Source organism: Amphiura filiformis, chromosome 5 (genome assembly GCF_039555335.1).
Source record: "Amphiura filiformis chromosome 5, Afil_fr2py, whole genome shotgun sequence".
In the NCBI taxonomy this organism is placed as follows: Eukaryota; Metazoa; Echinodermata; class Ophiuroidea; order Amphilepidida; family Amphiuridae; genus Amphiura; species Amphiura filiformis.
The window spans coordinates 69144708-69170290 of record NC_092632.1 but is presented as its reverse complement, the minus strand read 5'-3'; the positions used below and the strand labels follow the sequence as shown (position 1 = coordinate 69170290).

The 25583-nt window shown below is 38.2% G+C and overlaps 1 protein-coding gene across 1 annotated transcript; it reads left to right on the top strand.

The window, feature by feature from the left end:
- Positions 1-166: 166 nt before the first annotated feature.
- On the top strand, positions 167-21313 carry LOC140153629 (DDB1- and CUL4-associated factor 5-like). The gene is made up of 8 exons (XM_072176424.1): positions 167-538; positions 10050-10236; positions 14134-14273; positions 15329-15458; positions 15952-16165; positions 17294-17360; positions 17844-17962; positions 18991-21313. Exons 1-8 carry the CDS (start codon positions 322-324, stop codon positions 20410-20412), a joined length of 2496 nt encoding a protein of 831 aa, XP_072032525.1. The 5' UTR covers positions 167-321; the 3' UTR covers positions 20413-21313.
- Positions 21314-25583: the final 4270 nt, after the last annotated feature.

Below are 25583 nucleotides of genomic sequence, written 5' to 3'. Positions count from 1 at the left end.
AGGCCGTAGAAACGATGCCCAAAATATCAGAGCCAAATCGCCCCCTCCCAGCTTCCCGGGCCAGCTTCCCCTTTGTGACATGCCAAAAATTCGGAAAATGATTTGCAGCAAATTTCCAGATTTTCATAGTGCTCACTTGGGGAATTGAAGGAAGGCAACTGGCAACCCAAAATAAATGTGACAGCAATAAGCAATCGGAACTGATGGACAGGTGCTGTGTAGTGTATACAGAATTTGACTTTTTTAGGCCAACAAAATGATCAAGAATTCTACCGAATCAATATTGTTTTACGAGTTCTAGTCTCCACAGTTGTTTAGATCATGTCCTTAAGAACTAACATGCCCAGAAAGAAGCGTGATTCAGTTGTTGATTTTTTGTTTGAACGAGAAAAAAGTAAGGATGTTTTATTGCGACGTCGATTTGTGAGAGAGCGAATCGCCCATCGCAGCACTTTGTACAAGAAAGATTTGGTAGGACACTATGGATGTGTCAATGCTATTGAATTCAGCAATAATGGTGGCAATTTGTTGGCTTCTGGTAAGTGTGATTTCCATATAAAAAGTTTTCTTTGAAGCAAGAGGTACATACATATATGTGAAAATTTGGAAGCTGTGAATATTACATTGTGATTGTTAATGTTATTGAAATATTTAATCACATTATTGTTACTAACTATTTTTTTAATTTAAGGGACAGGCATCCTGCGATTTTGAGGTCATGAAATTTGCACATGTGCACTGTACCTGCCCCCCCCCACATACACACCCCTCAAGCCCCGGTACCCCAGGTCAACATAAAAAGTGGTAACCATGTGTGTTCTTCCTTTTTTCAAAACCCCCCTTTTCACTGATTTTTCATTGATTTTACCCCCCTTTTTTTGCCAAATCACTGACAAAATCAGGGTAAAAAATACCCTTTTTCAAGGTTTTCAATGAGAAGATTTCCAGACACCCCTTTTCAATGACTCCAAATATTTTAATATATTAAGTACCGTACAAAATGTGCAAGTATGAACATTACTTTGTGTCTGTTGTACTCCCAGATGATTCTGTGTTATTAACTGGGGTAATTACAATGCCTGTATACTGATTTTAATTGAAAATGAACCAAAGAGGAACAATCCCTCGAAGTTTTGTGTACAGAGGTTCCTTTAAAGTATTGTGGTACCCAAGTTTTGACACAAGACCTCAGGCTGCACAACACTATGGGTTGGATACTCAGATAACTTTAAGTGCAACAGGGGAAGAGAAACAACGATACAAAATAAAACTTACATGCATCAGAATTCGAACAGAATTAAAAACCAAGGAAAAATATCACTCGGTCGGTCGTAGAATTCGCTCCAATCACTGCCAATGTTTCCCGCAATGTTTTCAATTCACCACATGGAAAAGTGTATACGGCAGCCAAAACGGTTACATCTGACACCATCGATGTTCGCGTTGCTCATTCAGCTCTCTTCAAAGCGTCGCGGGAGCATCACGCAACACCCACTAGACAACTATATCGGGAAACCGCCGTGCCAATAGTAAAAAAGCTGCCTTCTGACGCTGTGACGATTGAGGGCGGAATCAATGAAATGCCAGAGGATGGAGGCTGAAGACTCGGGCTGAAGACATCGATCGAACGAACCTGTGAAATACCCCTTTTTCATGTATGTACGTCATCCACCAGTGGAGCTCCTGCGCCCCTCCGCAGAACATCGGGTAGTGGATGTTCTGCGCTCGGGGGCGCAGAGAATCCACTGTCGGAGTTGCTGCGCCGGAAGTAAAATAATAGATTTTCAGTATATATAATAACGGTGGATCATTGCTGCGCTCGGGCGCAGAACATCCACTGTCGGAGTTGATGCGCCCGGGCGCAGTCCCTTATATGTCTTATTATAATAACGGTGGATCATTTCTGCGCTCATCCACTGTCGGAGTTGATGCGCTCGGAAGTGAATTATTTTCTTATTTTATTAATAAAATGCAATATGCATGCGTATAATAACTAATATTTTCTTATTATATAAAAATAATATGCATGCTTATAAAACCGAATTGACAGCAAATAATATATTTTCTTATTATAATAACGGTGGATCATTTCTGCGCCAGGCGCAGAACATCCACTGTATGCTTTCGAAGTAAAATAATACATTTTCTTATTAGGCCTATTATTTCTTATTAATAAATATACATGCATTATAATAACTAGTATTAGGCCTATTATAATAACTATAACTCCAAATTGACAGCAAAATAATGCATTTTCTTAATGAAATTACGGCGGATCATTGCTGCGCTCGGGCGCAGAAAATCCACTACCGGAGCTACTGCGCTCGGAAGTCAAATAAATTATTTTATTAATAAAATACAATATGCATGCGTATAATAAGTAATATTTTCTTATTATAGCAATAGAAAATAATCAAAATAATAGATTTTCGTATTATAATAACGGTGGATCATTACTGTGCTAAAGCAGAACATCCACTGTTGGAGTAACTCTGGCTCGGAAGCAATATAATACATGTTCTTATTATAATACTGGTGGATCATTTCTGCGCTCAAAGTAGAACATCCACTGTTGGAGTAATCTGCGCTCGGAAGTAAAATAATAGATTTTCTTATTAGGCCTATTATTTCTTATTAATAAATATCTAATTAATATGCCTATTATAATAACTATAACTCCAAATCGACAGCAAAATAATGCATTTTCTTATTGAAATTACGGCGGATCATTGCTGCGCTCGGGCGCAGAAAATCCACTGTCAGAGCTTCTGCGCTCGGAAGTCAAATAAATTATTTTCTTCTTTTATTAATAAAATACAATATGCATGCGTATAATAACTAATATTTTGAATAAAATTTTCTTTTTTTTCTTCTAAAATGATAATATGCAATCATTATGAAAGTTCCCAATACATTTGGACGCGAAAACATTGGGAATTTGCAAAGAAACAACATCATAAACTTCACCTCTATCACTCGAAACATCTCGCACTATTTGGATTAGGACAGCGATTGCGGCCTCAGAGTTAGTCTCCTCGCTGCCAGTTTAGTTACGCTCCTCCACATTTTTTTCGCCCTTTCAAACCAGATATCATTGGTTTGTTCCAGCCTATATTTTATATCGGAGGCCAAAAACAAGGCCTACATATTATTGGCATTAATTTAAAAAGATCGTACATTAAGGCTTTAACCAAATAATTTGGTTGCCAGCTTTTACGTGAACTTGCCACTATATGCTTAAGCAAGCACATAATATTTCCAAAATAGAATAAATGTATAGGCTATAGATACCGGCGACATGAAACCACGTTTAGGAGACGAAAAAAGAAAACCCTGTTCTACGGGCCCGACCGACCCAGATTTTGAACAAATTGGGAAAAAATCTTTCTTTTTTTTTTGTATTTTCTCAAATTGCAAATTATTTACAGATTTTGGTGATATTTTTGGGTTATTTCCAAAAAAAAACAAAAAAAAAATGGCCGACCGACCCTAAGTTGAAAGGTCCGTCCGCCCGTAGAACAGGGTTTCTTTTTTTCGTCGCGACCTTATCGGTTCCTTTTATCTATTAACCACAAAATAACGCCGCATAATTATCCCCATTGACATTGTTCTGAATGTTTTGTGTGCCGTGGATTAAAATTGACATTGATCTTCGGTTATGCTAATTTTTAGACCCCCTCCGCTTGTTTGGGAATCCGATGGATTTAATACACCTACTTAAAAAGGCGAATTGCAAGTGGTCATGTGTCAATCAGAATTATATTTGAATAGGAGTTATTTGCGGTTACATGAAAAGTACCGACAAGGAAACGTGAACGGAAAAAAAAGATGAAGAAAAAAGAAATGAAACTTGTAAAAAATTGCTTATATTCTTTGTAATTATTATTATAGTTATATTATTATAATTATTATTGGTATTATAGTTGTCCTATATTTTGTGCAATGAGATGAGATAAACTATGAAACTCCGTTTAGTGGATTCTCACTTTGACAACAAACTTTTTTTTAAAGCGGCCTGGAATGTTCTTGACAATTATATTAGGAATAAACATGACAAAAAACCTCGAATACACACCAATATATTTGGAACAAGAAAAGCAATATATAATTATTGTAATAATAATGTCAATACATTCGGAGTTATAGTTATTATACGCATGCCTATATATAATTTTGTTTTGTTATAATCTGAGCTTCCAAACGCAGCAACTCCGACAGTGGATGTTCTGCGCCTCGCTAGCGCAGCAATGATCCACCGTTACAACTCGCCCATCAGGCGCAGCAACTCCGGCAGTGGATTCTCTGCGCTCGAGCGCAAAAATGATCCACTGATATTATAATATTAAGAAAATATGTAATTTTATTTCCGAGCGCAGTTATTTCCAAAAAAACAACAAAAAATGGCCGACCCTACTTGAAAGGTCCGTCCGCCCGTAGAACAGGGTTTCTATTATCTATTAACCACAAAATGACACCTACTTATCTGGTGACTAACAAAGGCGAATTGCAAGTGGACATGTGTCAATCAGAATTATATTTGAATAGGAATTATTTGCGGTTACATGAGAAGTACCGACAAGGAAACGTGAACGAAAAAAAAAGATGAAGAAAAAAGAATGAAGAAGAAAGAAAACAGTAAAGAAATTAAACTTGTAAGACCAATAGACCTAATAGTGATAAACTTCTCCGTAGCGCTAATATAATAAGTTTTATTATAATCTGAGCTTGCGAGCGCATTATATAGACCTAATAGTAAATATCAATAAACTTCTCGGAGTTATAGTTATTATTATACACATGCATAGGCCTAATAGTAATAAACTTTTCTGTAAAAATATAAAAATAAAAATTATATTATTAATATAATAAGAAAATAATTTATTTAGCTTCCGAAAGCATCAACTCCGACAGTGGATTCTTTTTGCGCTCTAACGCATCAATGATCCACCGTTATTTTAATAAGAAAATCCATTATTTTGCTTTCGAGCGCAGACCTAATAGTAAATATCAATAAACTTCTCGGAGTTATAGTTATTATTATACGCATGCATAGGCCTAATAGAAATAATAAGAAAATACTTTATTTTGCTTCCGGCGCATCAACTCCGACAGTAGATTCTCTCTGCGCTTTCGACGCAGAAATGATCCACCGTTATTTTAATAAGAAAATCCATTATTTTGCTTCCGGCGCAGTTACTCCAACAGTGGATGTTCTGCGCCCGAGCGCAGCAATGATCCGCCGTAATTTCAATAAGAAAATGTATTATTTTGCTTTCAATTTGGAGTTATAATAGGCCCAATACTAGTTATTATAACGCATGTATATTTATTTATTAATATAGGCCTAATAAGAAAATGTATTATTTTGCTTCCGGCGCATCAACTCCGACAGTGGATGTTCTGCGCCCCGACTTTGTAGAAATGATCCACCGTTATTTCAATAAGAAAATCCATTATTTTGCTTCCGGCGCAGTTACTCCAACAGTGGATGTTCTGCGCTTGAGCGTAACAATGATCCACCGTTATTATACTAAGAAAATCTATTATTTTGCTGTCAATTCGGTTATACTATAGCAATAAACTTCTCGGAGTTTAGTTATTATACGCATGCATAATTATATTTTATTAATAAAATAAGAAAATAATTTATTTGACTTCCGGTTAGAAGCTCCGACAGTGGATTTTCTGCGCCCGAGCGCAGCAATGATCCGCCGTAATTTCAATAAGAAAATGTATATATTATTTTGCTTTCAATTTGGAGTTATAATAGGCCCAATACTAGTTATTATACGCATGTATATTTATTAATATAGGCCTAATAAGAAAATGTATTATTTTGCTTCCGAGCGCATCAACTCCGACAGTGGATGTTCTCGCCCCGAGCGCAGAAATGATCCACCGTTATTTCAATAAGAAAATCCATTATTTTGCTTCCGGCGCAGTTACTCCAACAGTGGATGTTCTGCGCCCGAGCGCAGCAATGATCCACCGTTACATATAAGGGACTGCGCCCGGGCGCATCAACTCCGACAGTGGATTTTCTGCGCCCGAGCGCAGCAATGATCCGCCGTAATTTCAATAAGAAAATCCCGAAGAAAATGTATTATTTTGCTTTCAATTTGGAGTTATAATAGGCCCAATACTAGTTATTATACGCATGTATATTTATTAATATAGGCCTAATAAGAAAATGTATTATTTTGCTTCCGGCGCATCAACTCCGACAGTGGATGTTCTGCGCCCCGAGCGCAGAAATGATCCACCGTTATTTCAATAAGAAAATCCATTATTTTGCTTCCGGCGCAGTTACTCCAACAGTGGATGTTCTGCGCCCGAGCGCAGCAATGATCCACCGTTACATATAAGGGACTGCGCCGGGCGCATCAACTCCGACAGTGGATGTTCTGCGCCGAGCGCAGCAATGATCCACCGTTATTATAATACGAAAATCTATTATTTTACTTCCGGCGCAGCAACTCCGACAGTGGATTCTCTGCGCTCGGCGCAGCAATGATCCACCGTTACATATTAGGGCCGGCGCCCGGGCGCAACAACTCCAACAGTGGATGTTCTGCGCCCGAGCGCAGCAATGATCCACCGTTATTATAATCTGAAAATCTATTATTTTACTTCCGGCGCAGCAACTCCGACAGTGGATTCTCTGCGCCTCGGCGCAGAACATCCACTACCGGAAGTTCTGCGGAGGGGCGCAGGAGCTCCACTGGTGGATGACGTACATAACTCCCTTTTTTAAAAAATTTCGCGGAGACAATGCTCAGAATACCCCCTTTTTTCGCGATTTCGCGGTCCGCGATTTCAGTCAACAAAATACCCCTTTTCCGCATGAAATTTAGAACACACATGGTTACCACTTTTTATGTTGACCTGGGGTACCGGGCCTCAAGCGTCTACTGTGCTGGGGATTGTTTTGCTCAAGTTTAGCTGTTGAGGATTTAGGGGCTGTGCAATAATTATGAGCCCCGGCCCCGGGGTAAAATTTTCTTGAACGGCCCGCCAAAATCGCTTCCCCCTTTCGGCTCGCCAAAATTTCTTGCCCCCCCCAATTTTACCCTCCCCAGGGCTCATAATTATTGCACAGCCCCATACATCATCAAGATAAAGTTGTGTAACTGAATTTCCCTGTGCTAAATCAACCACTCGCACAATGTCAATGGCGTCACAGACAGGATGGATTTGTGCGTTCTGGACAGAATTTGCGACCACCCGGCTGCACTGAATTGTACATAATGTAGCACAACTTAACCAATTAATGACAAATTGAGCAACATATGGAAAAGTAGTCTCTTTTGCTCAAATAAAAGGGGTCCCACAGATAAGCAATGGGAGAAAATTGTCTTTTTTCACTTTTAACTTCAATTATTATAAAGGGAAAGTCTTTTATTTTTTGGCTCACTCTTAATTGTCTCATGTATATATTAAACTTTACTTTCCCCAATTTTCAAGGAAATCTGATGAAAGACCTCGTCGTACAGGAGCACTAAACACCGCAAGGTATTCCCAAAATCTCACTCGATTTACAGCGAAATACACTGACATGCACCCCGTGTCATTAAAGTAGCGTACTATAGACGGCCCTCACTTGATAATAGTCAGTCCGATTGACTTGGCTCAAATGGCATTTCCTAGAAATACTTTGCCAGATTCTACTCTCTAAAAAGGAATCTGATTGTTTACAAAATGCCGTCGTACAGTAGGAAAAACTATACCCTCTTCCGTACAGCCCTGCTTAGTGTGTTGTGTGGTAATGTCACTCCACACACTGGAGTCGAGTATAATTTATTTAAAGAGACTTTCATAGGAAAACTTTTCCATATGCCAACAAGGACAAGTAAAACCAGCCAAGGCAATACATTATACATGAGATCACCCTGATAATCTCCTATGTGGTGCGGTGTCCATCACGGTTGGATCGGGAGACAGGTCTGCTGACTTTGCAGGGTCAGAATTTCGTTGCACAGCACGAGAATCAATTTTGATTCTTGCAGAATAAATTTGCGTGAATCATTTGATTCTTGCAAATCAACTTCTGTGCAAACTACAAAAGTTTGCGAGAATCAACTTTGATTCACACAAATCTGTTTACGAGAATCTTTGCGAGAATCGATTCACAGATTCTTGCCGAAATTCTGACTCTGCTTTGTAGGTAGATTCTGTCTTCTTGTAGATTGGTGTCAGAAGTGGGATTGTTATTTGTGCTCGACATTTCTGTTACATTGGTGTCAGAAGTGGGATTCAAATCCACGCCTCCATTCGGAGAGGGTTGTGCGAGTAGTTGATTTAGCACAGGGAAATTCCGTTACAGTTTGTTCGGCTTATAATTGGTGAAAAAATGAGACTCCTTACATTGTCCTTACCTGATATAGAATGGCATGCATGCAGTTTGGCACAACACTAAATGCTAGTTGCATGTCGCATAATGTGTGACTGGCATGCATTGATAAATTTACACAAAAGTAAGTTGGAACTTTATATTGATGTGCGCAGTAACAAAAAGCGACTAATTTTCGCCAATTATAAGCCGAACAAACTCGGCTCAATCATCAGTTCATCTGATCGCCATCGCGTCATGCCTTTTAATTGATGATGTTTCAAAAATGCTGATATTTCCATGCTATCTTGTGTAGTAAGGGGCTGTGTAGCCCCTTACTACACAAGATAGTAAGGGGCTGTGCAATAATTATGAGCCCCTTACTACACAAGATAGTAAGGGGCTGTGCAATAATTATGAGCCCCTTATTACTACACAAGATAGTAAGAGGCTGTGCAAAAATTATGAGCCTGGGGAGGGGTAAAATTTCCAAACGGCCAAAAATCGCTTGCCCCCCCTTGGCCCGCCAAAAATTCTTTGCCCCCCCTGCCCATGCCAAATTTTTGGGATCCCAATTTACAAACCTAAATTGTCTTGATACATCCGCAAATAAGTTCATCAGGATTGTCAATGAAATATTAAGTTCAGAATTCTTAAAGCAAATCCAATTTTGATGTTACATACCTCGATCAATGACAGTTTCGTGCTAACACTTAGCACTTTCTCAAATTGAATGACCAATCCCTGCACCTCGACCTTGAGAAAGTGCTAAGTGTTAGCACGAAACTGTCATTGATCGAGGTATGTAACATCAAAATTGGATTTGCTTTAAGAATTCTGAACTTAATATGTCTTGATACATGTTGCGAGTGCAGCAAGCAGGAAAATTTGCATATTTAGCGTTTCCGTACCATTTTCCTAAGCCTCTTTAGCATGTTTTATTTAAAAGGCACCCCATGAATGTGTGCCAAAATTGCTTCCCGAGCTTGCCAAAAATTGCTCCCCCTAATATATGTATTTTATAATGTTTTTCTGGCGAATAAAATGAAATGAAATGAAATGAAATGAAATGATTGGGTAAATACTTGCTGGAAATAAATTTGAAGGTGTGGGGGATATATCAGGTCATCCAAGGTCAAAGGTGAAAATGTTACCTAGAGGTCAAATTGTAAAGTGCTCTGAATGTGACTGAACCTTGATGGAAATAACCACAAGGAAAACACAATGCTTAAAATCATCTTAGTTTTAGATCAGTCTATGATTTATTTTATACCCAATTTACTGGAATATCAGTGGCATGTGATATTTTGGAGTTAGCAATCACATGTTCAGAGCAATTAATGCATTTCTGTGAAAGCTGAATTCAGGCAAGACTACCCCCCCCCCAACATGCACAAAAGTTGGTAACCATACAAGATGTACAGCTCAAATGATCAAATGACTCATTCCAAGAGCAAATATTAATGAATTTCCAGTAGTGAATACTCAATTCATGTGAGACTACAGCACCATAGGTGCTCTGTCTTTTTTTGCCCTGTGCTTCCAAATAATTAGAACTACATTAAATGGCTGACATTCTTTTTTCTAAGTTGCAAAAAATGAAAATGATTGCTGAATCTTATTTATTTCCTTCAATCTTTCGAAATCAACTTTCAAGACAGGATATATTGGTGAATTCCACCTAAATAAACAATAGTTTGTTTATTTTGTGTAATTTCAGGTGGTGATGACAGGAGAATCCTGCTATGGAACATGGAGAAAACCCTGTCTGGTGGCGATAAGAAGGCCTTTGTGGCCATGAAAGGAGAACATCATTCCAACATCTTCTCTGTAGCCTTTGATAGTCAGAATACCAAGATTTATTCTGGGGGTAATGATGATCAAGTTCTGGTGCATGATGTACAAACGTAAGTTAACTTCAATGGAGGAGGGGGGATGGGAGGCATTTTTAATCCACAACCGCATCTGGCCCAATGTATTGCACATGAGATTTTCATATTTGTAGTAATTTAAAGTTGCGTGGTTGGGCTTAAAGTTGGTAAAAATTGATATGAGGGAACTTTAAAAAAATTATGCGGTCATCTGAGGTCAAAGGTTAAAAGTTTGCCCAATTGGGTTTAAAGCAGGTAAAAAGAATCCTCTATGAAGGAAACGTGTCAAAAATTCAGAGAGGGTCATCCTAGGTCAAAGGTCATCCAGGAGTCAAATCTTTAAAATCGCTGTAGGTACAATGTACCGTACCCTATCATGCTACAGCAGCTAGAGGTCCTCTGGAGTTACCTACATGTATATTGGTTGTAATTTTATTCTACAATCCAGGAAAAAAAGGTTGGCACAGTTTGCCTGTCTTTTGGTATATCTCTGCCCCCGCTCCCCCAATTCAATGTTGGACCAAGCCACGTTGTCAACAGGTCCGTGAGACCCTCCAACATTGAATGATGGGGAGCGGGAAGAATGGATACAGGGGGAGTCTAGCGTCACATATATCGCATGCATGTTTTACTACCCTCTCCAATTGTGATAGGGCACGTATTTCAATTAATTAGTGCATGTGTGCCAACTATTAATTTCCCGGATTGTCCGAATCAATTCCAAAAATATTCATCTAATTTCATATTTTGGCTTGTAAAATAAAAACCGTTAAAGGTATGGCCACCAAATTTTCAGGGAATAATCCTCACATTCATATCAATATATGAAATTAATATTAAGAAAAAATATTGTGGAATAAGGTATAAGTCAAAAGAATATTATATAATTGCCGATTATTTTCGAAGTTTAAAGCTATGATAACTCGTCCAAAATATGCATCTAATTTCATATTTTGGTTTATAAAACAAAAACCATAAAAGGTATGACCACCAAATTTTCAGGGAGTAATCCTCACATTCATATCAATATGTAAAGTTCATATTGATAAAAAATATTGTGAAATAAGGGATAAGTCAAAAGAATATTATATGATTGCCGATTATTTTCGTAGTTTAAAGCTATGATAATGCTTCCAAAAATGCATCTAATTTCATATTTTGGCTTATAAAATATAAAGCATTAAGCATATGGCCACCAAATTTTCAGGGATTAATCCCCATATTCGTTTCAATATGCAAAAATTAAAATTAATCAAAAATATTATCGATAATCAATTATTATCGATTATCGATAATCAATAAATCCTTTTTTAATATTCAATGTTTAAAAATGTATAGGCCTACGCAACCAACAAAACTGTATATCTGCAGTAATTTGAAAATATGACTTTCTCCTAAGTGCTATAAAAGCATAATTTTTTTACCATTTATATGGACATCATATCTCATGCAACCTGAAGGAACGAAACTTGTTTCCGGTTTGGATTGTAACACCTTAAAATTCACATTTTTCGTAAAATACGGTTAAAATATTTTTGTCTGAATTGTAAAACCTCTCATGGTACATAATGGCCATATTAGGCATTGTGATTGTCAATTTCAAACTTTTTTTAGTTCAATCATCATGGCCGTGGACACGTGATGCTCTGTTTTGAAAGCCATCCGAGTTTCTATTTTGACAAACAACTCGGTGCGGCAATTATGGTGATATTTGTACAGTGCCGTAAAATAAAGGTAGAAATACAGAAAAAAAAGGACGGACATTGGCAAAATTAATAGAATAGCGAATATAATATGATGAAGGATATTGTAAAATAATAACAAAAAGAAAAGAAAAAGAAATCTAAATATATTCAGGGGCTCGAACCCGTGTTACACTGCGCCTGTGGCAGATGCCGTATCCATTGCACCACAGAGCTATGTTATTTCAACAGGCTTAAACTATAATATAATTCTATTCAAGATGCATGTATATAAATATACGCTCTACAGACGATAAACAGTCAAACAAATCACACTTTTACGGCATTTGTTTCATTAACTGAATATTTATCATATAGCAGGTGTTGGCTGACATTGTGCTCCACATTTATTTCAGTTTTGGGCGGGTAAAATGACTTTGGGACAAAAACGAACGATATACACGTTTGTATAAATAAAAAGAAAGTAATATTATATTAAAATTCTTTACTCTTTAAAGACGCCAGATACCGTCCGATTTTGTCCCGTAGTCATTTATCCCGACAAAAACTGAACTAAATGTGAAGCACACTGTCAGCCAACACCTGCTATATGATAAATATTCAGTTAATGAAACAAATGCCGAAAATGTAATTTTTGGACTGTATATCGCCTGTAGAGCGATATTTATATACATGCATCTTGAATAGCATTATATTATAGTTTAAGCCTGTTGAAGTTACACAGCTCTGTGGCGCAATTGATACGGGCATCTGCCTCAGGCGCAGTGGAACACGGGTTCGAGCCCTGAATGTATTTAGATTTCTTTTTTCATTTTATTTTACAATATTCTTCATCATATTATATTTGTCATAAGCCAATGTCCGTCTTTTTTCTGTATGTCTACCTATATTTTACGGCACTGTACAAATATCATCGTAATTTCCGCACTGATGATGTTTTTATATAAACATACGTAAAATTGCCCTATCTATGATACGGGTGCAATTACATTTATTTGATGTAATAATAGCTGATTGAAAATTGCTCATTCAGTTTTTTTATATTTATCATTTGAATTGGAAGCAAATCGATGTAATACTGCATTTAAAAATAATTCTTTCTTTTTTTGTCAAAGAGTTTTCGCGTAATTCAGACCCAAGCCAAGACGCAAAACCAGGCATTAGCGAGGTTTTTAATGACCACCCCTAAATAAAAAAATACATTTTTTCTATTTTTTTAATTTATCGTAAAGCCCTATCACTTATATGTTTTTGTGTGAAATATGAAGATAATACAACATTCCGTTGCAAAGTTATTGAGTAAAAACGGAAAACAGATGCAATATTTAGGATTTGACTCGGACAATCCAGGAAAAAAAGGTTGGCACAGTTTGCCTGTCTTTTGGTATATCTCTGCCCCCGCTCCCCAATTCAATGTTGGACCAAGCCACGTTGTCAACAGGTCCGTGAGACCCTCCAACATTGAATGATGGGGAGCGGGGAAGAATGGGATACAGGGGGGAGTCTGTGCGTCACATATATCGCATGCATGTTTTACTACCCTCTCCAATTGTGATAGGGCACGTATTTCAATTAATTAGTGCATGTGTGCCAACTATTAATTTCCCGGATTGTAGGTGGAAAAACATGCAATTTAAATTATTGTATCTGTTTCATCAATTGGAACAGACTTCCAGAATATATCAGTATAGAAGACACACACATATTTAAGGAAACCTTGGCTAGCTACATCAGCCAGCGAAAGGAACTGGACTAATTATATTCTTGCGCACACCACATCTTCTCGGTTGACTTCGAATGAGAAGCGTTAAGAACAGTGTCTTAGCTAGCCACCCATCTGCCCATCATTTTATATGAGGAGATTGCTCCTGTACAGGCAAAATTAATGCCTTTGACAGATGCTACATTATAACTGTAGGTGTTGAGAAAGGCTATTGACCTTTTTATTAAACCAGATTTGCAAAACAAGGCCTTAGCAATACATATTTGAACTCTTTGGACAGGCAGTTTTATTCAAATGACAGGCAAACCTCGATTTCTAGCTAAGATCCTGGTTGAGAATATCCTTCAGATTCAGATCATGAATTATGACCAATTGATTGATTGACTAATTGACTGAATGAGTAGATGTAGTTGGGTGGACGAATAGATGGGAGATGAGGGGTAATGAATTTGCACATGCATGGAAGGAAGCTTATAAATAACATCAGTACTTTATGTTTCTTTGTAGGGGTGACACTCAAGATTTATTCCTTCATGAGGATGCTGTGTATGGTTTAGCTGTAGATCCCAGAGATAATCACATCTATGCTAGTGCTTGTGCTGATGGCAGAGTTTTACTGTGGGATACTAGGGTACCTAGTTCTCAAGGTGAGTCAATGGGTTTTTGTTTTGTTTTGGTGTCTGCATGGGTTTTGCCTTACATATGTAAGATTCATGATACCTACATAGATGCTAAAATGGGAGTATATTACAAGGTGGGTGTAACAGTTCTCAATTTGAGGTAGCAGTATAGAATCAAATTCTGCAGGGCAGTGAAATGAGCTCCACAGCTGTTTGTTGTATAATTTTTTCTTTAACCTGGGTTACTCATTCTGTAGATAATACTAAGTAATCCTCTGTTCTTCATGAGGCCCAGATGGTCCAGTCAGGCATGTGAATTTTCGGTATATCCTTGGTGTAAGATACTCATGAGTTAGATGTAGTATATTAATGGGAATACGCCCATCCCTACTTATAATAATACGGACCTGATATCGCCCAGGACGTTGCCTTCGACCTTTTGATAATCACTGGACTCTATACCATTCTGGTAAGTCCCACCTAAATACATAATATTAGACTAGTGTACGGACTCCATTGTGGAATTAGCAGCTTACAGAATAAAGCTGTATACTCCTTCAATAGAAGATTTGTGCGGCTAATTCCATGCAGTCTTACATGAAGGATTAACCAAATTTTCAGGCTTTTTTGGTCCAAATTTCCTCACTTTCAGTGCACCAGGCCTCAAATTTTAATTTTGCGGGGCACCCATTTTCAAAGCCACTGGGCAAGTGCAAAGGCAAAGAAGGGCACCAAGGCCAACAAGTGATGAAGAATGCCTTGAAGTTGTCAAAAGATCGGGGGATGGGGCACCAGGGCCAAAAATGAAAAACAGCAAGCAATGGCCTAAGTGGCCTCCCTGAAATTCAAGCCCTGGAGTGCACTATTTACAGGCTTTTGTAGATCTGGAATAATCAGATCAAGATAAATATTTTTGGCCGAATTAATCAAAGATAGGGTGATGATATTAAGGCTTCATATGGGTTGTGAAGACCTGAGGCTTCAGTTGCAATGTTTGTTTATCCACCTGTGATTCAATTGTTCCTTCCTAACCTAGATGAATGAGAGTCTATAACGTTAAACCTGATATGAATTTTGCACAGAGCCATTTGTATTAGCCAACTACACCACAGCTTTCCATGCGGTAGTATATCACCCAATGGAACCACGCTACCTAGCAACAGCTAACTCTAAAGAAGGTGTAGCATTATGGGATGTACGGGCTCCAAGAAGGTAAGGCAACTACACTTCATTTCACCTTTTGGTTTTGATGTGTTAGTACCCCGGGCTGTATCGCATAGCAGTTTGCTCCACATTTTGAACTAACTGCTACCCAATTTTGCATTTGTATAGCACTTTTTATAGTGCTTTAGTATATGGAAGTATCCTGATTATGATGAATTAGCCAAAAACTGCTACACAAAATTTTTAAACGAATTCAAACCCTGAGTCCCCGGGTTAGTGATTTTAAACAGTTGTGCTGCAAGCATGCCAACAAACTGCCCTAGTATACAAGTACATCACTAGCAGAGTCAAGGTGAAACAAAATATATCTCAATGTCCATTGTGATGTATAATTATAAACAGGAGTAGTATGTGCACACAGGCCACTATTTTCCAACCATTTTCATAATTATGTCTCTTATATTGAAGTTGTAAGGCCATACAAATCAAAAGCAAATACTTTTGTTCATGTTATATCTGTCTTTAAAAACTTACATTGCAGCTGCCTGATGAGATATGGTAGCAGTCACACTCAACAAAACGCAATGAGTGTACGATTCAATCAGATGGGTACCAGGTTGGTGGCGCTGCGTAGACGACTCCCACCTGTTGTTTACAATATCCAGAGCTCTGGTGCAGCAGTGCAGTTTGACCATTCAGGTTACTATAACTCCTGTACAATGAAAAGCTGTTGCTTTGCTGGGGACAAAGATCAGGTGAGTTTTCGAACTTTTGCATGGAATTAGATAATCGCCCATGCCCCTATAAGCGCCCACCCAGCGACTTTAGTACACCTGAACCTCCATCTCCCTCTCTGCTTTTTGCCTAAGTCGAAGGAAAGAAGGAAGATAGAATATGAAGAGAAAAGTTGTTTTCCCCGCCCGCGAATTTACCCACCGACCCCTCGGTGTGCTGACCAGTAGTACAGGTATAACAAGCCACATGTCTGACCGTGGACCAGCCAACGGTTCTGTGCCTATGTGTAGTTTGGCATGATTACGCAATCGGATCACATGAGATGCGTGGTCTTGTAGTCGGTTTGTGCTGTATGGTCTAGTAGCGTTAGGGTTCAGTACCCTGGGTGGTTAATGGAACAAATACGGTACCTTGTATCGTCATTATATCAGAGATGTAACTGGAAATTCTCCTTTTTTTTTCTGTTTTTAAATCATCATTTCCTGAATTGAGCAAAAATACCCCTGTAGGTTATTCCCCAGACAAGCTCTCATAAAAGTTCAGTATCACACGTAAGCCCATGGCTATCTGGTCACGGACCTGATCAAGTGTCAGGATTTGGATCTGGTACCCATTTACATCTCTGTTAGGTGAATCTCATGTTAATCAATACTTTAGAGTTCGGAGTCGCAACAGTCTGAGAAGGAGTCTAGGGTCAAAAGGTCATGACCTTATGACCTATAATCAATTAAGAATACCATTAGAAAAAAAACATAATAATACATAAATTAAATATATGCTTGAACAGGATCCAAAATGATGGTTGGAAGGGTGGCTGGCTAACACCCTCAATTATATATAGACAATAGAGGCCATCAGCTTTTCCCGCATGATCCGCCATCTTGTGGGTACTGCCGTTCTGCATGTCATGCGTTAGACATTTATACGCCCCCGAATACGCGGAAGTCGCAGTGCATGACGCACCTTTTCAGTCAAGCGTCAACGCGGTGATCTTAGCAACAAGTCACTTCGTACCCACAAGATGGCGGTGTTGACGTCACAATGACTACCTCTATTTACTCAAGCATGTTGTTTCAAGACCTATACTAATGATAATAGATATGAAATTAAGTTACATTGGGCAATTATTTCTTTGTTTGTTTTACTAGTATGTGGTTTCTGGTTCTGATGATTTCAACCTGTATATGTGGAGAGTACCAGAACAAGGGGAAGAAAGTAAGTAGGAACATTGAAGTTACGGGGTTTAGACTTTTCCATAAGGTAGCCAAGATTTAGTGTAAACATGTCCATTTGACTGATTATGGAACATGGCTGTATAATCTTTAGGAGTTGATGCACTGCTGCAGTCAGTATGCCAAATGATTGAACACAACACATAATCGTATTTCAAAGGGTAAAATGTGGGTGTGGCAAAAATATTGATCAAACCAATCGAAAGTTATCAGAAATACCAACCAATTAGGATTCACTTCCCATTAAATTGCCATTTGTATGAGAAAATGTCTTTGTAATTTGTGGGCAATTTCAATTCCTGTCCCTTGGTACTAGTTATGAGAAAATATGGGAGGTGGCACATAGCTTTTTTTTTTGGCTTATTCTCTGTATTGAAATTGAGAGTGTAATTATGGATTGATAATTGAGTTTTACTTGCATGTATCTATTCATTTTTGTATGTTTTTTGTGTATGTTTGTCAATAGAAGGTTGGGTTGCTAAAGCACAGATTGTGATGTCAGGTCACCGGTCTATCGTCAATCAAGTCCGATATAACCCCTATTCAAGTCTGGTGGCTTCATCTGGTGTAGAAAAAGTTGTCAAGGTGAGTTAGAAGTGGAATTTACCACATCACATATGCTACATTGTAAATATTCCCCTAATGAGTCGGTGGCATATAAGGTATTACATATTTCCAAAGAGTTTAGACCCAAAGAGCACCTACTCTGCCATACTTAATGTGTGGCTCATGAGGGGAAAATAGTGTACCTCTGTAGTATTTTGCCTTGATCCTTTAAACTCTGATTTTTATGTGCATCCGTGTTTGCATTCTGGGTGTAATGAACTGGTATACACAAATAAAACCTTTGTAACACTCGCACTTAAAGACACAAATTATCAACCTATTTTGAGCTTTTGCCCTCAAATGCCAGAAGTATATTATTTTACTCTACATGCTTGATAAATTATTATGGATATACCGAGTTATGTACGTCATCCACCAGTGGAGCTCCTGCGCCCTCCGCAGAACTTCCGGTAGTGGATGTTCTGCGCGCGGGGGCGCAGAGAATCCACTGTCGGAGTTGCTGCGCTCGGAAGCAAAATAATAGATTTTCTTATTATAATACGGGTGGATCATTTCTGAGCTCGAGCGCAGAGAATCCACTGTCGGAGTTGATGCGCCCGGGCGCAGTCCCTTATATGTAACGGTGGCTCATTGTTGCACTGGCGCAGAACATCCACTGTCGGAGTAACTGCGCTCGGAAGCAAAATAATGGATTTTCTTATTATAATACTGGTGGATCATTGCTGCGCTCGAAATGATCCACCGTTATTATAATAAGAAAATCTATTATTTTGCTTCTGAGCACATCAACTCCGACAGTGGATGTTCTGCGCCCCCAAGCGCAGAACATCCACTACCGGAAGTTCTGCGGAGGGGCACAGGAGCTCCACTGGTGGATGACGTACATACATGATATACCGTAGCATTACGCACAGGGCAATTCCGAGTCATCACTGTTTGGATCTAATCTCTGTGGGTCTAATTTTAAGGAGTGGCTCTAGCATGATTAACTTATTATATTTATGGCTCATTTTATGCTTACCATACCTTTTTTGCCCATTTTACAGATATGGAGTCCATTTTGTGCTCCAGAAATGACCGAAGAAGATGACCACCCCCGTAAGATGTTTAGCCACCAACAGTACATCAATCTCGTAATCAACACTGGTACAGGCCTAGCACATGACTACACTAGTCAGTCCACTGATGAAGACCCTCGTATGATAGCGTTCTTTGACTCCCTCGTGCAACGAGAAGTTGACAGGAGCTTCAGTGACTCCGATGATAGTGAGCTAAGTCCTGATGCTTTGTATTTAAATTTTGCAGCTGAAGAAAGTGAATCATCACATGAATCTGAGAGCGAGTCGTCAATATCCAGCTTTCAGGCATCTTTGATAAGAATGAGTGAACTTGCTCGTGATGAGGACGATAGTGGCAATTCTGATTCTAATGTGATGTTGCTATTTAGTGGCAAGAGAAAGAAAGATGAAGATGAAAGTGGTGATGGTAGTGATGAGGAAAGTCATAGCAAGAAACGCAAAGGGAATCGGAGCCAAGATAGACAAGGTACTTCCAGTGAAAATCAGTCCGATCGTCATTCAAAATCCGAAGGAAGCAGTGGTGCAAAGCGCAAACATGATGCCCAAGCTAGGCATTCTAGTAGCGAGGACTCGTCGAGTAGCGACGATGATGATGATGATGAAAGTTTGGATGTTCAAGAAAGCAGAATTAAAAGTCGCATTATGCGGCGACTCGCATCCAAACACAAACGTTTGAAACGTAGCGCCTCAAATGATGGCGAGATGAGCTCGCATAGATTTCGTCGCATGCAATCCCAACTTGATCACGATAGGATGATTAATTTGAGACAACGATGGGCTTATTGTAAAGCCTTGAAGGCAAGGATGGCCAGATCACAGGAGGAGCCTAGACTAGTTGTAGGTGTACCAAATGAGGATAATCTAGATATAATTGCAGAACATTTAGACAGGTCTGCCTCCAGGGAGCAACGGGCAGCTATTAGTCGACTAAGGCGAAGGGTGCTACAAGAAGAAAGCGTACAAGATAGTCCCGAATCACATGAATTGAGCCAATCAGTTAAAGTGCCATCAAGCCCTGATCGAGGGGGCAATTCATCACACGACCAAACGGACAACACAAAAGCGAAAAGTAGTAGGGGTGAAAGTTCAAAGGTGAAGCCGGAAGAATCCAAATCACAGTCGTCTAGAAAGGGAAGGTGCTCAAAGTGTAATGCAAACCAATGCAAGTGTAATACAAGTACTGTTGATAAGCCCACCACTTCATCGAACTGTAACAATACTGCAGCTGCTGGTGGCAGTGAAGTTGAGGTAAATGAAGCGAACACAGAACAGTGCAAAGATTTCAAAAGGTTGAAGAAGAGAATAACGAGGGCTAAGAGTAAAAGGCAATACAGGACTAATTCTAATGCAGAGAAGAGCAGACGTGATGATGAAAGTGATAGCGATTAGTTATAGTTTGTTTTGTCTCAAGTTGAGAGTAACGACATGTTGGATTAGAATCGCTCACGGTAACCAAATGCTGTGGGGCCTGGAAGGGCGATTTATCAGTACACTAACAATGCAGTTCGTCGGCTGTATTCCATAGTGGCGTATAGTGATTTTTGGTCATTTTTTTTAAATTGGCACATATGTTTTTAATGATGTTCTCTTTCATTTTTTCTAAGTCTCATCAGTCATAATTAGCTAATTAATTAATTAATTAAATGTGGCGTATAGTTACAAAGTGACATATTTTGTATTCCATAGTGGCGTATCGACCATACGCCACTTTTTATACACATTTTATAATTATGAAATATCGGCAAAAATGAAAAACATTTTATGTCATAGTGGCGTACATGCGTATCGGACCTATACGCCACTATGGAATACAAACGACGAAAAGTAACGCCATAGGGATTACACAGCGACCGACGTGGCGTACGGTTAACGTTAGGTTAGGGTATTGCGTTTTGTTTGTTTTCCATAGTGACGTATAGTTTTATTTTCAGTTTGCCAGCAATAGTATGTATTTATTTCTTTTGAAAATATATAACAATAAAATCTATTTAGTTTACTACAGAAATTTCACATCATTTACAAAATATAATGAATGTCTGATTTACACAACTCGATTTTAAATTGGCATTTCTTCAAATCCGATTTTCTCGAAAAGTTGTTTATTCGCGGCGCCCCACTATACGCCACTATGGAATACAGACGACGAGTTGCGTTGATGTGAATCTGCCACTGCAATGTCCAGCACTGCGTTACTCTCAACTTGAGAGGAGATACACTAGAGCAGTTGGATGGGGATTGTTATCATAAATTCACAATATTATTGTGTTATGGATTGCCAGTTTGGGCAGAAGGTACCAGGTTTTATGCATTTCTCAGTCGGGTTGCAGCTTTGATTTTATGGAAAGGTTTACATACTGAAATGAGTTTTAGGGCTGCTTTTAATGTTTTTGCAATATCATGTTAAATCCAATCTCATCATCTGCAATTTTGATTTGAGTACATTGCATAGACCGCTGGTGGATTTACATGTATACCTATTCTAGAAGCTAACCTCATAAGTTTTAGCAGTTGTTCTTTGGCCAATGGCCACCTATAGCCAAAAGGGATATGTCATTGGTGTTTCTTTTTTTTTTCAATCAAAACCTACAACTTACAATATAGTTAATATAAATGCCACTTTTGGGTTGTTTTAACATTGCAAAAATTGAGTGCTAAGGCGACGAGCAACTAATCTATGTTTTTCGGGCCAGACCAACCCAGATTTTGCATTTTGGGAGAATTTTTTTTTTTTAAATTTTGCTAAAACCATATGAAATCATGCCTTTTTTGCCGAATAATGACCAATTCAGAACATTTTGGGAGAATTTTTTGTTTTTGTATTAATTTTGCTAAAACCACATGAAATCATGCCATTTTTTTGCCGAATAATCAACAATTCAGAACATTTTCAGAAAATGTTTGCAAACAATCAAATTGTAGCCAGATTTTTCAAGCTTTCTATGATACTTTAGGGTCATTTTGGCCTCTACGGGGGAAAAATCTGTTAGCTTGTAAACCGGGTTTGTTGTTTCATCACCTGCTACTTTTACTTTAGTGATCTTGCTGAAATTTACCTCATTTGAAAACAATTTAAGGTGCAATTCTAAAAAACAAGGTGCAACTGATTATCGCAGATGATTTTGATCCTGTTTTGAGCCGATGATGTATTTTTAAAATTCCCTGCCAAACTGAGATATTAGGGATACACACACATCATTTTGTATTTTGAAATATCAAATAAATTGAAATGTAAAAGAGTATAATTGACCTTTTTGGTAAATCCCATAATTCATGCGGTTAGACCTGAGATGTCATCTTTTGACGTCACATGGACTAGCAATGCGCAGTAACAATGTTCGCTACACAATGTGTGCATGGGTGTGATGTCAAATGACGACATCTGTGGTCTAACCGCAAGGAACTATGGGATCTACTGAAAAGTTCAATTGGCTTGCATGTTAGAGGAGATACTTTATGTAGTATTAGATGTTATGTTGTTTACAGCATATTACTAACTTGAAAACAGACTTTTCAGTTTATTGCTGGCATTTATGTCATTTTTATGACTATAACATTCTATGTAATAGTGCAAAAGGTATATAGTAACTATGTAACAAACCAAAAGTTTGATGACGTCCCACAAACGAGCAAGTCCTTTTGTTATTACGTTTATAAACAAACTAGTTGAAATATTGGTCTTTTAAATAAACTGAGCTCAAAAAAGAAACTTATAATTTTTCACAAGGTCATATCTTGAAATCCTGTCTATCAAATTCTACCAACATTACACACAGGTTTACTTCAATACTCTACTCTTAACACATGTCAGTAACCAAACAGTTATCCAACTGACACAACAGCAAAATGCACTGACATGGAACAGCTTTCTGGACCACATTCACAGCCCAGCCCTGTTTCATGAAAAAAGTGTATGAAAAGCAGAAAGCAGCATCTTGTGTGCATTCTCACAGATTTTTTTGTGCTGGGTGCCAAATGTTGGGCTGTGAAAGTGGAGGAAGTCCAGGAAGCTGTCCCATGACAGTGCATTTTGCTGTTGTGTCAGTTGGACAACTGCTTGATTACTGACATGTATTTTGAGTAGAGTATTAAAGTAATCCTGTGTGTAATTTTGGTTCATTTTGATTGACAGTATTTTAAGATATGACCTTGTGATTCACAAGTTGTAAAAAATTATAAGTTTCTTTTTGAGCTCAGTTTAGTTGATCTTTCAGTTTTGAATTCTCAACATTTCAGTTGATTTCACACTTGCGTTTCAAGGAGGGAGGAGGTCAGCCTCATGACGCAAGTACTTGTATTTATAGGACGTTATCAAACTTTTGGTTTGTTCTCTTATCATTATCTATATCTAGTCCTATCCAAATTATTTCATGCAATTTTGTATAATAGAATCAATTACAAATAGATGACGATCTAAATCTAACTGATGGACAATCATCATGTATGCAATGTATAATGGACATTATCATTTCCCTGTAACAATTAAACTTGGGAACAACGTATTGGTAAAACATATCAACAACATTATATTACAACCCAAGAAGCAAGAATTTTGTTTATTGTAGGAGTTCATAGTGTGTAAACTCTGGGCGTCAGTGAGGCAGCTGTATGTTGCAATTTTGGCCCAGTGAACTGAAAATAAGATTCGGCACACACAAATTTGCAATGCTGTATTACAATTAGTCAATTCGAAGAATTACTGAGCCAAAATTGGGCCAGTTTGGGTGTGGGAGGAATGCTTCCTTTAATTTTTGTTGGCATGCCAATTTTGCAGAGAGTGTAAACACTGATGGGTGTTGTTAAGTGCATAATCCTTTGGTATTTTGGATTGCAATGCTATGAAAAATGTTGTGTTTCTGCAAGAAGATAGATCATGTGTGTAAGATTATTGTGCTTCAAATTGTCATTTACCAAAGATTTCATGTAGTTGCTTTGAAATTTTACTATCTCAGCCTCTTGAAGAGTCCTCAATAAAGTTATCTTTAAAACCAAGTGTTAAAACTATGACCTACCCTCTCTGAGCTGTACTAGACTATGCCAGTGGGCAGTGAATGCAGGGTCACTAAATTATTTTCTGATCAGAGGGAAGGACAGTACCAAGACCTGAAGTGATCAGAGGGTTTGCATGGTGTGTGTCCTAGTCACTAGACTGGACTTATGTCATACCATGAGGGCTCTGATTAAGAGCTAGAATGATACCTGTATTTGTGAAACAAAAGCAAAATGGATCAGTATATTGTAACTTTTTTTGTGAAACAAAACTAGCTTCTTACGGTATAGACCACATGACATGTGACATCATTGCCCGGCAGTATGTGCACCAATTATGGCAATTTCCATTGTTCTTTGCCCTGCAGTGTGCGTACACATCGTAGTTTGCTTTGGGCACTTGCATTTTAAATTGCCCACCACATTTCATATAGTACAAAAAACCATTGAACAGTGCAGCTGTTTGTTCAAGCATATCGATAGACCAGTCCCTCGCCTTTGTTGATAAACAACGTCAAGCGGTCTTATGTCCAATAAAAAAGATAAAAAAGCGCAGTGATTTATAGTGCGCTACGCACAGGCACACCACCTAGACATTGATACACAAGCCTCAGCACACTTTACCCCATTTCTTTGTCCTCTCTTGATTTCTAGCATAACTTAGCAAACCTATCAAAGGACAGAATTTGACTCAAACAAACCAAAACTAATCGGTCGTCTGGTCTGACTCTCACCTCGACAAAAGAGGATCTCGCACTTTCTTGGGCTGTGGATACATTGGATAAATGTGTCAATCAAAGTATTAATTGAAAATGAAAACTAAAGTGGAAGGTAATGATATGCAATATGCAAAACATGGAAAGGTCCATTGCCGTGGTCCATTGTATGGTTATCCATGCGTTGCATATATTGGCATTTCTTGTGCAGATTATTTAAACTAGCGGGACACCAGCGCTACGCTGTGGTCCCCGCTAGATGAGTAAATGGGGCGTTCACTAAAACAGGAGGAATTACTGAACAGGTAGAATCATTGAAAAGGTAAATTTTATTTATCTGAACCTGACCATCTTTAAGCCTACGTTTCCATTTTAACTTCTTTCTTTCTTTTTAGTTTTTTCTACATGGGCCAATTTTGTTCCATTAAAAAAAATTCTGCTGCTAAGCTTCCGATTTTCCGTTACCATGTTTTTTTATTTATTCAACCCCGTTCCCGTTATTTAATAAATCTGTCCTTTCATACATTTCCATTTTAGCTTCTATTTTATTTGCTGCATAGCTTGTGATTTCCCGTTTTCATGTTATTTATTTAATTCTGTCCTCAGTTTAATAGCTTTTTTATTTAAACTTCCTGATTTTATTATAGCTTTTTCCCCTTACATTTCCTGAAGAGTTTCTTTCTTTCCTTCTTTAGCCTATTTTATTCCCGGTTTCATTTTGTGACTTAGCATAACCCACATACTCGTACAGCCTGTTTGTCCTCATTTTGTTTTCTTTTTTATTTATAGTAGGCCTACCTCTTCATGTTGTTTGTACTTTTTAACACACATCTGTTTCCTGTATTTATTACGCTACGG

Excerpts from the sequence above, each read along its gene's own strand:
- LOC140153629 (XM_072176424.1), top strand. The coding sequence starts at position 322 with ATGTCCTTAAGAACTAACATGCCCAGAAAGAAGCGTGATTCAGTTGTT. Across the intron at positions 16,166-17,293 it reads TTGCTGGGGACAAAGATCAG|TATGTGGTTTCTGGTTCTGA; the intron begins GTGAGTTTTCGA and ends TTGTTTTACTAG. Across the intron at positions 17,361-17,843 it reads ACCAGAACAAGGGGAAGAAA|AAGGTTGGGTTGCTAAAGCA; the intron begins GTAAGTAGGAAC and ends GTTTGTCAATAG.